Source organism: Canis aureus, chromosome 11 (genome assembly GCF_053574225.1).
Source record: "Canis aureus isolate CA01 chromosome 11, VMU_Caureus_v.1.0, whole genome shotgun sequence".
Classification (NCBI taxonomy): domain Eukaryota; kingdom Metazoa; phylum Chordata; class Mammalia; order Carnivora; family Canidae; genus Canis; species Canis aureus.
The window spans coordinates 27560935-27575444 of NC_135621.1; the positions used below are offsets into that span (position 1 = coordinate 27560935).

At 43.0% G+C, this 14510-nt stretch overlaps 1 protein-coding gene across 18 annotated transcripts in view; it reads right to left on the reverse strand.

Moving 5' to 3' along the window:
- Positions 1-1014: 1014 nt before the first annotated feature.
- TNRC6B (trinucleotide repeat containing adaptor 6B) overlaps positions 1015-14510 on the reverse strand; it is a 255544-nt gene continuing 242048 nt past the window's right edge. For all 18 annotated transcript variants that reach the window (XM_077914417.1, XM_077914433.1, XM_077914423.1 and 15 more), the window contains one exon: positions 1015-13888. In XM_077914417.1, the coding sequence (XP_077770543.1) occupies positions 13501-13888 (388 nt within the window). In that variant the 3' untranslated portion in view covers positions 1015-13500. The remainder of the gene's footprint in view (positions 13889-14510) is intronic.

The window sequence follows — 14510 nt, forward strand, 5'->3', positions numbered from 1 at the left end:
ATAGCACTTGCTTGGAACAGGCAGGCCCTTGAGGTGATCTCGAGTATCTAGTTCACCTCACACTCCCAGCATTGCTGTATTTTAGGATACAAGAATCAGATGGTATATGGCCAACCATTCTCTACAACAGATTTTGCTTAAGAATGTTTTCTCAGAAACCCAGGTGCTTTTCAGCAAAGGGCGTGCTGGCACAGTAACTTTTGGATCCTACCTGGGTTCCCTATTATGGTTTCACCAGCGATGGAGACAAGTTTAATTTCAAGAGTGAATGTAAGCAGCACGCATAGAGTGGCGCCCCGCTTATAGTAAGCAATCAACCCGTGGTCCCTATCATTAGCTAATTAAATTCTCCTGAGCTGGTTTCCTCATGAAATGGGTTCGCTGCCACCTGGCCCAGCATTTCTGAGAATCCAGACGACAGTATCTGAGAATTAGGAAATGTTCGTTTCTTTTTGTTCCTCCCCTTTGCCATTCTAGAGGTGCTTCACGGCCATGTCTAACAAGTCTCTGTGTTGGCAGCTAAGCATATATACGAGGCTGCTGGGACGGGGGGAACCTCCTCAGCCGGGTGGCAGCCAGGTGAGCATGGTGGGGTGCAGCGTGCGGGGGTTTTCGTAAATAGCAGGTTTCCGGAAACTGGCTGGTTCTCGGCCCTGGGTGCAGCACAGCCTCCGCCAGGCACTTTTCTCCGCTCTCCTGGCTCTCACTCCACAGGCAGGTAGGAATTAAGACAACAACAAGAAGTAGGAGAAGATCAGTTTCTTCTAGAGACTGTGGCCCTTGCTGTGGGCAGGCAGCCAGGAGTACGCACCCACCGCCGACCAGCCAACCTGGCCACCCCAACGGCAAAAACCTCACAGGGCAAGACAGGACGGAGGCCCAAGTTCAGGGGCTGAATTTCGGGGAGCTTCCGTGTGTGGAGCAGGGAGGGAGAGAAAAGGAGAAACAAAGTGTAAACCTCCAACAAACAACAAATGGAATCAGCAGAGTAAAACAGGAAACCACAATCGATGCTTAGCAGCCAAACACATTTATTAGTCTTTTTTCTTTTTTGTTTTTTTTTTTTCCAGGAACCCAAAAATATTTTGTAGTTATAATGTAAGCAACTGAGTTGCACATAATACAATCATATCTTTCCAAAATAAAATAAAATAAAAAACTAAACAAAACAAAAATAAGCTGTTTAAAAGCCCAAAAAAACCCTTCAGAAACTCTTATATATGCATTACATTATCTCTCAGTTTTAATGAAATGACGGCGACTTAGTTCCTCAGTACGCAACCTGTCACAATCCAATAAACACCACCCTTTATTTTTTTTTTGTTGGTTTTTGAGTTTTTTTTTTTTTTTTTCTTAAATCCAGCATGAGAAATACAGTACCTGCTATGGCGAAAAATACACATAAAATGCAACTTTTCAGCTTATTTGTACATTAGTAGAGTTTAACATTTTATTGTTTGTTTTTTCTTTAAGTGAACCAGTGATTTTAAGTACCACTATACTAAAAAAAAAGTAAAATAAAAGAGAAAAGGGGGGCCCAGCCTGCCATGCAAGTGCACCTCTAAAGTGCCTAGTTTCTGTGTCCATGTAAAACCAGTAATATGAAGAGCAATTTCAACACATGGGAGTTTGATTAAACCTCTATGGTTAAGGAAACACACACAAAAAAGACAATGCCATATCCTCCCTTTTCTCCCCTCAAACTTCCTTGTATCCCAGCATCCACTCCCTCTGTTGCCCACCCGAAGAGAGAAAAGAAAGCCACCAAAGTAACATTGTAAAAGCTATTTCAAGTATAAGAAAAACAAAACACTTCTAGGTAACTTGCAGAGAGCATCACTATGTGCAGCTATGTAGTCAGGTTGATAGGTTCTGTTTCTGCTGAGTGTTTCAGGTGAGAGGATTTTTGCTGTACCTTCCTGTTACCTGTTTGTGTGCAAAGTTGGAAAGCTGCCTTTTAAAACTCCAGCCTCTTTCTGATGCCCTTCTCTGCGCCTTCTGTCGAAAGGGGGGGAGGAGAGAAGTGAAGGGGGGGGGCAACGCCAGTCCTTAAAATGGCACTTCTCCATCTTCCCTCCCGAGCCCCACCCCCAGGTCCCCTCACTTCTCTTGTTCACCATTGGTGACCTAATCAGCTCGCTCTCACTGCAGAGATTCCCATGCTTGTTTCCTGATTTGGTAGGATATATTTTACTATGTAAACATAACCCCTAGGATTATGGAACCCAAAGCAGCATTTATATCTCCAGCTAAATGGAGACAGATAAAATAGTCCAGAAACCTCTCCTCAGGTTGCTCTTGTTGTCTGTTTTTGGTTACTTAAAACAGGGATGAAGGTGGGGGGTGGGGGGTGGGCACAGAATTAAGTTGTAGGCAAATAGTAGAGTTAGGAGTGGGCACAATTGAGCTGTTTTGTCTGCTTTTTTTTTTCCCTCCCAGAAGGATTTTTTAAAATAACCTGTTAAAAATGCTCCTGCACCTGAAATCATACAGAGGTTAAGGCCAAGGGTGCAGAATCTTGTGCACGTGTCTCTGTGAGCACATTCGTGGTGCAGGCACCATTTTTGATGACTTCTGTGAGATCACTGGACACACTTTGGTCACTGGTGTGTGCAAAGGGTGGTGGTGGGGTAGAGTCCCAGGAAAGAAGTGCAGCGATCAGCAAAAAGCCCTTTGGGAGCATAGTGGGTGCATCTAAAGGCAGGAAGAACTTACCAGGGAACCAAAGGAAGGAGTGGCCAGAAAAGGGGCCTCCAAACAAGAGAAATAAAATCCAAAGGTGGACAGCGCCCCAAATCACAAGGTGAGTGGTGAATAGGTGTGCATTGGTTCTCAAGCTTCTTCCCTTTAAAGGAAGTCGTCACTAGACAAGATCGGTGAGCTCAGACTAAAAGGACAGAGAGGGTTTATCTTTAAGATGGAGGCAGGGGATGGGGGGTGGGGGGGAAGAGGAGTTTGTGAAGAAGCTATTCAAAATGATCCATTCTGACCCTGCCTGGTGGGTAGCCAAATATGGGCAGGCAGTAGCTGACAGATCTCTACAAGCAGCATTTGTTAAACGTGATTTCCCTCTACCTAATATCAGCTTCAAGCCTCACGTAGAGAGGAATGCCTGAGGGTGCCCACTCCTTTCAGGAAGGGTTGTCTGCACATCTCAGATGAATGTCCTTCTAAGTAAGAAGTCAATACATTTCTAGAGCACAGTAAAGTGACAAGCCAATGAGTTTACGGAGCCAAACTGAAATGCCAGGGACTAATTCCCTTTGGGAACTACAGAATGCTACTCAGTTACTCAAAAAGTGACCCTGGGTGTGAAGCAAGAAAGGTTGAGAGAGCTCAAGGTTTCAGGTTAAAAAAAAAAAAAAAAAAAAAGAGCAACAAAAACCACATTCTGGAGTGCCTGGAGGGGATGGGGGGATGGATCTTCTGGAAGAGAGAAATTCAGACACTCCCCACCCTGGAACTAGATCTGGAATAGATGGCATCTATTTGAAAGAGTTTAGACACTGGTCGGCTGTCACCGTGTATGAGAGGCAGAGACCATCACCCTGCAAATGCTTAATCCGCTCCCCTGACCTGTTCCTTCTCTTCTCAAGCATGAAAGATCTGAAATTTAAGATGGCTTTAATAAAAAAGGGGGGGGGTATCATATTTTAGGGCTACTTTCACAGCAAAGAAAAAAATTGTAAAAGTTATCCTACTATTTACACATTCATATTTTAAAAAGGATAACCCACTGATGTCAGAAAAGGAGAGGGGAGTAAAGGGTCAACATTGCAGGGGAAATGTACCTCGAGGTATTGTTTTGTGTTAGACAGCTGAAACGTCAGGATTTTATTATTTTTTTTGTTTTTTTTTTTGTTTTTTTGTTTTTTGTTTTTTTGTCTAAAGGCAATCTAACAGATTGGAACCCTGATAAGATCGTGCCTGTACAGCCGTGCACGGGCACGAGGAGACTGTGATCAAGTCTATTACTCGTTACAGTACTGTGAACATCAACAAGAACTGCTTGCATGGAAACACTGAATATGGGCACGACAATCTCTGGCTTATGATACTGTATGTTGCAAATAATGCCTAGACCAGAGCGATGCGGGTGCCAGGATTCACCAGAGGCAAAATCAACATAGGAATTCTATGAGGACAAGGAGGAGGCTGCAGGCGGTTCCTGTGTCCAGCACCTCACTGCTCACTAGCTCTCTAGCGGAATAAACTCAAGGACGCAGAGAAATCTCTGCGTTTGGCTGAGGGGTAGTGGATGAGGAAGAGAATCCTTTTTTGCCTGCCAAGCAACAGTCCTCTTCCCCACAGAACAAGACAGTTTCCTTATAAGAAGTTCACTTAAAAGGATTAAGGGAGAAAAAGGAGAAATTAAAAGGAGCAAGGAGGAGGAGGTGTTCTGGAAATGGACAGAAAGATTACCTTTATGGTCAGCACGAATGAGGCATGGTTTCCTGAGCTTGAAAGGGTTCTGAATTCAGGAAAGGACGAGTACTTTTTCCCAGAGAACATTAGGGCCTTTGGGGGCCCCCCTGTGGCCCTGGGCTAACACTGCATGGCTAGGGTGGAGAATCCTGTACCACACCAGTTGGCAGGAACCTCAGGTCCCCCCAGGACTGCGGGAGGACTCTGGGTCCCTTTCAAACTCACTGTGCCGACTTCACTGCTTCTCACTGTCACTCCCCTTCCCCGCCAGGACATGGGGATACCATGGACACAGAAACTGTAGAACAAGGATGCAAAGCTACTTCCTTCCCCCTTTCTGCCCCCCCCCCTTTTTTGCAGAATGCATAGTTACAATTCACGTTACAGAATAAAGAAGCAATGATGACCACATATGGGACCTTTATGTTTTTGAAAAAAGAAAAAAATCCACAACCTCTTCTTAAATTCAGTATCAAAATTCACATTTGCATAATAATACATTTCAAGGCCATTAGAGAGGAATGAGAGAAGCACAGAAAGCCGCATCTCTCCTCCCTTTGTCTCCTGAATGAAGCTGAAGGAATCTTGCGGGAGGGATTGTTTTCCTCTTTGGGGAGTTCTGAGGAATTATGGAAATGGCCCTTAGCATTCACTTGCGGTTTCTTTAGAAGATAGGGCAGGGGGAGAAGAGGTGGAATTGTTTAAAACAAACACAAAAACAAATGAAGAGACACTGCAGATTTCTATGCTTAACTATAATCATTCTGAAGAAATAAAATATGATTTCAGATTTTTCTTTCTTTCTCAAACACTTCCATCTTATTCTTTCCAAAGCTTTTTCCTTGTGTGTAATACCCTGTTCACATAAACAGCAACGTGATGTGAGGGAAGTAACTGCCTTCTCAGGACACAGACTCAAGAGGGTGGAAATGCAGTGTCCCCCCCCACGCCCCCGCACACGGCAGGAGCTCGAAAACGCCTTCTTGACATGCATGAATGTGTCACAGACATCACCATATTTCAGTTCCCCAGTGCTTACAGAAAAACAAAAACTAAAACAGCCACAGCCTCACACACACACACACACACACACACACACACACACACACACAGATACACACACGAAGGAAATTAGGTACTGCAGATAGATAAATTCAACCTGCACCCTTGGATGAACCTGGGTCTCTGTCATTGTGCGCCATCACCTCTTCCTCCCTCCCGAGCCCCAGAATCTCTTCCACACAACTCTACACTGTGCAATATTGATGCTAATGAAAATTCCACGGCTGTCCCTGGGGACTGCCAGGAGACTCGCTGACTTCCCTAAAGACTACACTGACCGCCTTTCGGTTTTAACCCCACTGATAGGAGAGCTTCTTCCTAAAACAGACGGTCTCTGTACTCACAAAGGCACATTCAGAAATACTACACTTAAGTAATTAATTCCTTGGACAAAATTAAAAGGTGGGAGTGGGGTAGGGGTGGTGTTTTAAACACACTTATTCCAACTTATCCCGAAATTTCTGGAAAGAAGTGTCATGCTGAATGCGTCACTTGGTGAGAAACTATGTACCTTTAAAAGGTATGTAACTTCTTGAAGGATTCCAAAGGTTTTTGCTTTGTTTTATATAAAGACCCGCCCCCCCCTTGTTCATTTTTGGCGAACACATTATTTAGGATATACTCTCTTCCTTTCCATAAAGCTCTGCCGTAAGGCTAGTCCTGCAGTAAGGCTGCTCCAGCTCACCTCCAGTGACCCCCTACAACCCAGCCCTCAGAGAACCATGCACACCTGTCAGGAGCCCAGGGGAAGGCGTGCCAGATTCCAGGGAGGTCTGGGAAAGCAGGGGAGAAGGGGAAGAAAAGCACTTCGTTTCACAATCTCTGCTACAACGATACTGTAAACTACCTTTGCAATTTTTCTTTTGCTGTTCCTTGTCAGTGGTAAAGAGGAATTACTCTTTTTTGTAAAGACGGTCTCAATGTATTGACCTTGGCTCGAGACGGCCCCGTGGCAATTGGGAAGGGGGGGACTGATAGTGTGAAAACCGAACTGAGGCACAAAGTGCTGTGGGGAGACACACTAATTCTTTTCTATTTAAAAACAGTACACTTCTTGCCTTTATCTGACCTTCCCTCTACCATGGACAAAACAAGCAAGCGTTTGTCACAACGAAGACCCCATGACAGAGTCCGGCAGAGACCCCCCTCAGTCAGGGTGGTACCATTCTTCCTGGTGTGCATAGTTTCTCCTTAAAAACAGATTAAGGTGTGTAGCTAACCAAAAAGAACTATTTAAATTCTGTGCGGCAAACACTGGCAGCTTCTGTCATTTTCATTTTTTTTTTTTTAAAGTGGTGGTGGTAGGAGGTTACTACAAGAGACAGTTTAAAAACCACTCACATGTTAGAAATACTTGGTAATTCCTTCTGATTCTAGTCCGAGTGACCACACACCTAAGGATAGCAGGAATGCCCAGCCAGTGGGGAGTAGCTCTGTTTCCTGACCAGTGTATCCCCTGCCATCCTGTCAATGTTCATGGCCTTGTTTCTTTGGCGGTGCAGGCAGCAGGGAGGTATTGTGGGCAGGGTAGGGAGGGTCAGTGTTCTATTTTTATTAAGTTATTACTATGTTCATAGGTTCTTAAAGTTGATAACTATTCTAAATCTAAAGAATGTGATGCCAGTACCTCCTTTGTCAAATTCAAGGTCCAGGGAACATCGTTAACAAGTAGGGACCATCTCTGAAAATACACACACTTTTGGCACTGGCCATAAACCTACAGAGTTTATTACAGGGTATGCACTTACTCTGGAAATACAGAGGACATTCTATGTGGGTTTGTTTTTTTTTTAATAGATTGATGATGTTCTTGACAACATTATGTATATTGCCCATTTCTAGAATGTGTGGATACCCTGTACTTGTAGATAAGAAAGCTAAGAGGGTGTGGTGCAACGTGCAGCAGAGGGGGAGGGCATCCTATTTTCTGAATGGGTTCTGAGGTCTACAGATTGCTAATTCACTGTAGACACACAAGCTGGAATATTTTAATCTGTACCATCACATGCAGCCCGAGCTGTACACTCACAGGAAAGAAAACTCAAGAATAAAATTTCTTTTTGCAGTAACACTAAGAAACATAGTTAATGCATAGGCATGAAGTGTGACAAAACTTGGCAAAACACTGGAGAAGAAAGTTGTTTTTTTTTTTAAACCAGCTAAAAAAATGTATCTCTACTCCTAGTAAAAGAGCTTATAGATAGCTAAAACAAAAGAAAAAAACCAAAATCTTAACAATAACCTACAAAGTGTTATATATTCAATTTGAACTCTGAGGATGGGGTATAAGAAGACCTTTTCTACATAAAGACTCAATTGTTCCCTAATCTTAGAGATGGCTATTACAGCCAAGTCTGCTGAAAACATCTTGTTTTACACTGCAGAGGAAAACAGGCTTGGCCTAAGCATTTTGCTCAGCACAGAGACATCTTCATTTTGTTTAAGAGAAGAAATGGCATAATACAAAAAAAAAAAAAATTAAAAAGTACACAGCATCTTAGGTCGATATGGAATCTGGCTGTTAACTTTATAAAAACTGCCCCCCCAAAGTGGCAAAAATTCAAGTGAATATTTGCAACAAGTCAATAGCCCATGAAATGTTAGTTTCTGCTAGATATATTAATAAAAGCTCTTCCAAATTCTTAGGTAGAATTTCTTTTCCTCTTTTTTCTTTTTTTGCATATCTTAGATACCACATTCAAGCCGCAGGAACTTGGAAGAACCAACTGCTAATTTATGCTACATTCATATCAGAAGAGGTGGAAAGTTCTTAGAACAGGAGCAATATGATTAGAAAATTAAGCTGCTATAAATAAAACTGATTGAATGGCAATCAATGGATAATGTTGATTTACTGGGGGACACTGATGAAAGATTTCGGTTTGGAAGCTTAACATGCAGCACTGCTAAATTAACTTTTGTGCATGTCATAAATGGATCAAAAGATAAAGGGCTAGGTATGGAGGAATCAGAGATGCCATATGGGCCATCCATGTCTTCACAGTGTCTTCGGAGATCTGAATTTTGCTTTTTTTTTGTTTTTTGCTTTTGTGTGTGTGTGTGTGTGTGTGTTTGTGTGTGTGTGTTGTTTTTTTTGTTTTTTTTTTTTTTTTTGAACACCTAAAATTAGGTCATGGCACTGGATTTCAATTGCCAGTAGAGGTCTCCAGTCTGATGGAAGACCGCTCTTCCCCCATGAGTGCTTTTTCCTTTTGGCTACTCATGTGGTAGACTGAAACCAAGTTTGTGATGTTTGAAAGATGGGCACCTCCAGCCACTAGTAAAGTGTTTAAAAAAATAAAGAAAACTAGTAAAAATTGGAAAGCTCAAATTTACAGGATCAAAACGTTTACAAAATAAATCTACATAATGAGAGGTGACCAGCAAACCTCTATACACATGCCAGAATGTGGTGGAAGAGAAGCCGCTCCCACTGAATTTTCTAAGTGTTATGGAAGCCACCTAACCTCTCAGCAGACATGGCTCTTGCCAAAGAATACCATGGAAAGAAAAGAGTTTTTCTTTTCCATTATATCCTCACTATATCCTGTTCTTAGGTCACTGCCAACCAATAAAGCAAAGCTTCCAGCAAGTTGATGAAAAAAAATGGGGGAGGGGTGTTGGGGGGGAAAGAGAGGAGATAAAGGACAAGAAAAACAGGAACCCCTTTCTACTGGCCCAACACAAATAGACTTTCCAAATCACTGCATGTAGTTGTCACAATGACACACCTGGAGAAGTCAGTGCACAGTAATGAGGGCAGGAACACAAGGAAAGATCTTGGCATTCCACATTATCGAGACATGAAAGCATATTTAACTTCCTTGATTTGTTTATTTATTTTAAATTTAGCCCACTGCCTTTGGGGCCTTGTCCAGAACCACTCCGATTTCCTTAATGGGCGTCTGAATGTCTGTGGAGTGACTGGACCACATGCGCATACACACAAGCTCTCCGTGCTTAGGATGTCTGGGTGTATGTACGAAGGCACTAAAGCGGTTTTAGAGAAATTGCAGGCAGCAACCCCACCCACTCCCTTTACCTGTCAAGCTGGAGTTTCTTTCCCACTGGGAAGCTTAGATGTTTAAAAGAAGCTATGGTCATGCTTGGGAATTCTGACCCCTGGCCCCAGGAGGGAATACAAAAGGAGAATTTGACATCACATCACGAAAAACTGAGAGGAAATACTCCACATCTCCAGCTGAGGGATGGGGATAATTAAGCAGCAGATCTTCAAAACAGCAATTAAAATGAGCACGACAGTAGCTGGGAGCTAAAAAAGTAAAATCACTTGTTCCTTATTAGATTCTTATTTTCTCCTCCTCCCATAACAAGCGGGGAGGTAAGACACACATTCTTCATTAATAGAACAGTCCATAGATATTTTCCTCTAGTAATGCCTATATTTAAAATTTGTTCCAAAAATTAACCTATATTTCCTAGCTCTTTACATAGATTCTCAGCAATCCAACCGTACTACTTTACAGATTAGAGTTTTTTTTTTCCCTAAGTTGTTCTTTCTTTTGTTGCTGGGGTTCAAGGGACAGGGAGAAGGGTTCCCTTAAAAAAAAAAAAAAAACAATCGTTAGGGGAGATGTCAGTTCAATCTTAAATGGAAAGGAACAAAGTGATGGCATTCCCATTTATACAAACCAAACACTCCCACTAAATGACACACAATTTCAAATAAATCCGTGATAAAGCTCTTAGAAAGCTAATCCTTCTCCCATATTTTTTAAGATAACGAATTGACCTGTTGCTGCTAAATTGATAATTTTTAAAAAATATTTCTTTCTATGTGTTTTTAAAATGTGTGATCCCCAGTATGACAATGTTTGGAGACTTTTCTTTTTACATTTTTTTTAAGTAAAAATTGTTTAAACTTTTTGAAGTTTCAGGAACTTGTAAAAGTTTATTAACAGGAAAGAAACAGCCGTCTATCTAGGATAAGATACGGTTAAATAAACCATCTTCAAAAAACTCGCTTCCTACCCTAGAATTCCTGAGAATGCTTGCAAATTTTAAAGCAGGAAAATAAATGTTAAAAACAAAAACAAAAAACACTGTTAAATGCTCCCAGAGTTAGTCTTCATCTAAAATATATATTTATATGTATATATATACGCACTTTTTGGTCTTTTTTTTAAGTTTTTAATTTTTTTCCCTTTAAGCTTAAGATGGAAGAACATTTGAGCTTCTCATGTTTATTTTTACATATTTCAAATCCCTCATTATGTCTTGTAAACAAGAGGGGCTCTAGCACCCGGCTTTCACCGTAGTATCGTAAGGAACTCAACTAACCCATAGTGCAGGCCAAGGAACCAGCAGGCAGGAGGAGGGAAGGGGGACAGGACTCGGCAGGGAACCATGGCAGTGGACAGGGTCGCCACGGGCTCGTGGGAGCCTCGGGACTTGCTCCTGGCCCAGGGCCACTAAGATTTCGCCTTCTGTAGATGGCTGAACACAGCTGCTCTCCACCTGGACATCACCACACACCACAGGGTTTTGCTCCGCACACAGAGAGCAGGCGGAAGGGGGCTGGAAGGCGACGTTTTGTACATGGGCAGAGGTGGAAGGGACATGGTGGTGGTGATGAAAACTGGAGAGCAGGAAGAGGGCACACTTAGTTTTCTACAAGGCATCCAATGGGACCGAACCATGCTGGAGACTCCAGTTTGACCACCTCCCCACATAGGGTGCATAAAGACTTCCATGAGCAAATGCTCACTTGAATTATGCATGTCAATCTCTTTTGAGGCTAGGTTTATAATCAACAAGGTAAGCCGGAGGACTACAGAATTCCCATTCTTTGTCTCATAAAACCACTTAAATGCAAATAATTCGTTTTTGCCTTTTCCTAGACACACCCACCCACCTACGCACAGACACAAGCTACAAGTCAAATACATTAGGCATTGTTGTATCCTTCACTGAAGATGCTAAAGAAAGAAAAACTCCCTTGTCCTCACTAGCAGCAAGTTACAGAGGACAGTAGAGGTCTGCTCCCACCAAGGGTTGGAATGGGCAGGTATTTGCTGGTACAGAATGTCGGCACTTTATGTTAAACAGTATAATGCAGACTGGGATGTCCACACAAGTGCTAGCACATTACCGGCATACGTTCCCCTCCCCCCCACCCCGCCCGCCCCGCCAGCCATCTGCTTTGTATAAAGGTGTACCCCCTTCGGGTCTGCTAGAACTCTTCACAAAAAGCAGTTTGATACATGTTGATTTCCAACATAAGTACATACATGTTGGTGATAACTGTGGATTAAAAGTTGCCCCCTATTCGGCCCAGAGTACTACTACATTGATGCTTTAAAAAAAAAAAGTCTTTAAATACGGAAATAAAAAAAGCAACATTACAAGGAAAAAAAAAAAGAGGTCAAAACCAAAAAAAGGTGCAATACTTAAAAAGTCTTTGCTAAGTTATACCTGCCTAAGCAAAACCACATACACAGGAAATACACAACACAGAGAAACAAAAGGAAACGCTTGAAGTACACACTGGTTTAAGAACATTCGTTAAGTAAACGTTTCTGTCAGTGATGGCCTGGTGCTGTAACACGCCACGGCCTGGCACAGGTAACGCTCAGCAAGAGAGGAGCAGAGAGGGAGTAGCTGCAGGTGCTTTCAGGAGGCTGCTCACAACATATTTGTTTCCGTTTTCATAAAATGAAAAAAGAGAACCAATGGAAATATTTAATTCAGCATCACCTGACTTTCTGATGAATTCCTCATACCTGATTACACAAGAAAGGGGGAACATGGTTTTTCTGCTTTTGAGACATCATGTCAGTAAACACTCTCTTATATCATCTGTTCCCATTCAAACTAACGAAAGAAAAGGCCTGCTGAAAACTTAACAGATATTCAGATGTGCCTGGTGGCCACTTACTTTAAAAAACAGAAATAAATAAACACACAGTTGCCCCGAGAGGTACCTCCTGCTCTCCTACTTTTTTGGACTTGGCAGTGCTCTGCTCTACTGCTAGGTCAAAAGAAAAGCAAGAGAAAACTCACTCAGGCTAATTTGCAAATGTAAAGGAGCTCCCTCCTTAAATCATTAAAAAGCACTCTTCACCTTAATGCAGTCCAACGGAGTTGCTTTCATAAGCAGTGGCTCCCCGTGCTTGTGTGTTCTTAGTTAAAAAAAAATAAAAATAAAAAAATAAAAAGCAGATGGCCGGCCAGCCAGCCTGCAGACTGTCAGCAATGCAGCTTTCTGAGAGATGGGGGGGGTGGGGGTGGGGGGGGGTGGGGGGGTGGGCAGGACGAGGAAGTGGAGGAGGAGGAGGAAGAGGACATGGGCACGCACACACAGAGACAGAGAGAAGGATGCACGCGAATGCACATGAACACACGTGCACACACATACCAGAACGAGCATGCCTGGGCAGTTACATGTGCCAGAACACACTGGTATTTATCAACCAGCCAATCACAAATTTTTACCTTTTTTTTTTTAGGTTTTTTGTGTTTTTGTTTTTAAAGTGAGGCTCCGTCAAGTCTCCCCCCCCCCACCCCAACAATTCTTTTGAATTCCCCTCCCTCCCAAACGTGGTAGACCTAAGGACGGAAACACACCCAGTGCAAACAAAGTTAAAAAGCTATTTTTTTTCAGTATATATGTTTCTTAGCAACAACTTCCATATAACATGAAAAAAGTGAAAAACTAGAAACTAATTTTTTTAATTTTTTTGTGTTTAAATTTAAATGGTATGTGTACTTGCTTCACATTGTCTTTCTAGGTTGGCGTTCATGATTCAAGTATTTCAAGAGTGATATGTTCTCTTTTTGGATTCATATTCCAAACGAAAAAACTGAAGTTATAAGGGAGGCAACTATGTGCTCAGACAGTCTGTCAATGACCCACCTTTTTTTTCTCTCTCCGTTTTCTTTTTTCCTTTTAAAAATGTATTTATTGCAAGTTGAAAAAAAAAACGAAAAGGTCAAGTTAGTGCTGCTGCTGTTCCAAAAAAGGTCACGAGGTCAGAGTTGAAAGTTCTAAGTTCAGATTGAATCCGACCCTCCTCCCAGAAGGTCACCAGGTAGTAAGGGAGCAGGGCTGCCCATCCTATGGGGATCTTCCACAGCTGGGACTCCCCACAAGCTAGAAGAATAGTTTGGGGGCCCCCACAACGAAGCGCCAGCAAGATCGGCCCCGCTGCTGCCACCAGCACTGCTGCTCCATTGCCCGAGCCCTGTGGACCCACCAAAAAGATTCAAAGCAGGTCCGACGGGATCTGACTGGGTCTGGCCGGTCTCCAGCGACTGCCAACCTGCGGCGGGTGCACTTGGGGTTGCTGCAGGTGTAGGGGGCTGAGCTTGTGCCAGAAAGCGGCTAACTTCATCATCGGTGGCAAACTCAGCCAGGATGGTAGTGTTTCCCAACACACACCTAGAAAAAAGGGGAGGGAAAGAGCTATGGATTTGAGGGAAATCCTAAAGCACCCAGTAGGACTGAGGATTTTGAGTCCTCGATATTCAAAGTATGTTCCTTTGACTAGCAGCTTCCACATCTCCTGGAAGCTTTGCAGAATGCAGAATCACAGGTCCCACCCCAGGCCTACAGGATCAAAACCTGCATTTAACTGGACCAGGTGATTGAGGAGTACTGTTTTAAAGCAATAAGGTATCACCAAATCTCAAGATATCCAAAGACTACTAGAGGGTACCATGCATGGATTAACTTTTTGGTATATGGAATTTGTATGTTGAAAAAAATGTCACCTCTCTTTTCCCCCACGGGAGGTGAAAGGTAACACCGCAAGCATCAAAGTGACCCAGCTTTAGACATCTGGAGGTGCCGTGGCTCTGTCTCAGGGTCGGGCTTATTGCCTGAGCCTCCCTACTGCTTGCTCGCTCTGTTTGTAGCTTTCTGCTGTTGCATCTGCTGGCTCCCAGTTTGATAGCAGCTGGGAGAGGGGATGGTCAAAATGTGATCCAGTCCCACCTACATTAGACAAAACCACTGCTACCCACCAAGACCACAGTGTTCCACCTTTACCAACAAAGAAGCC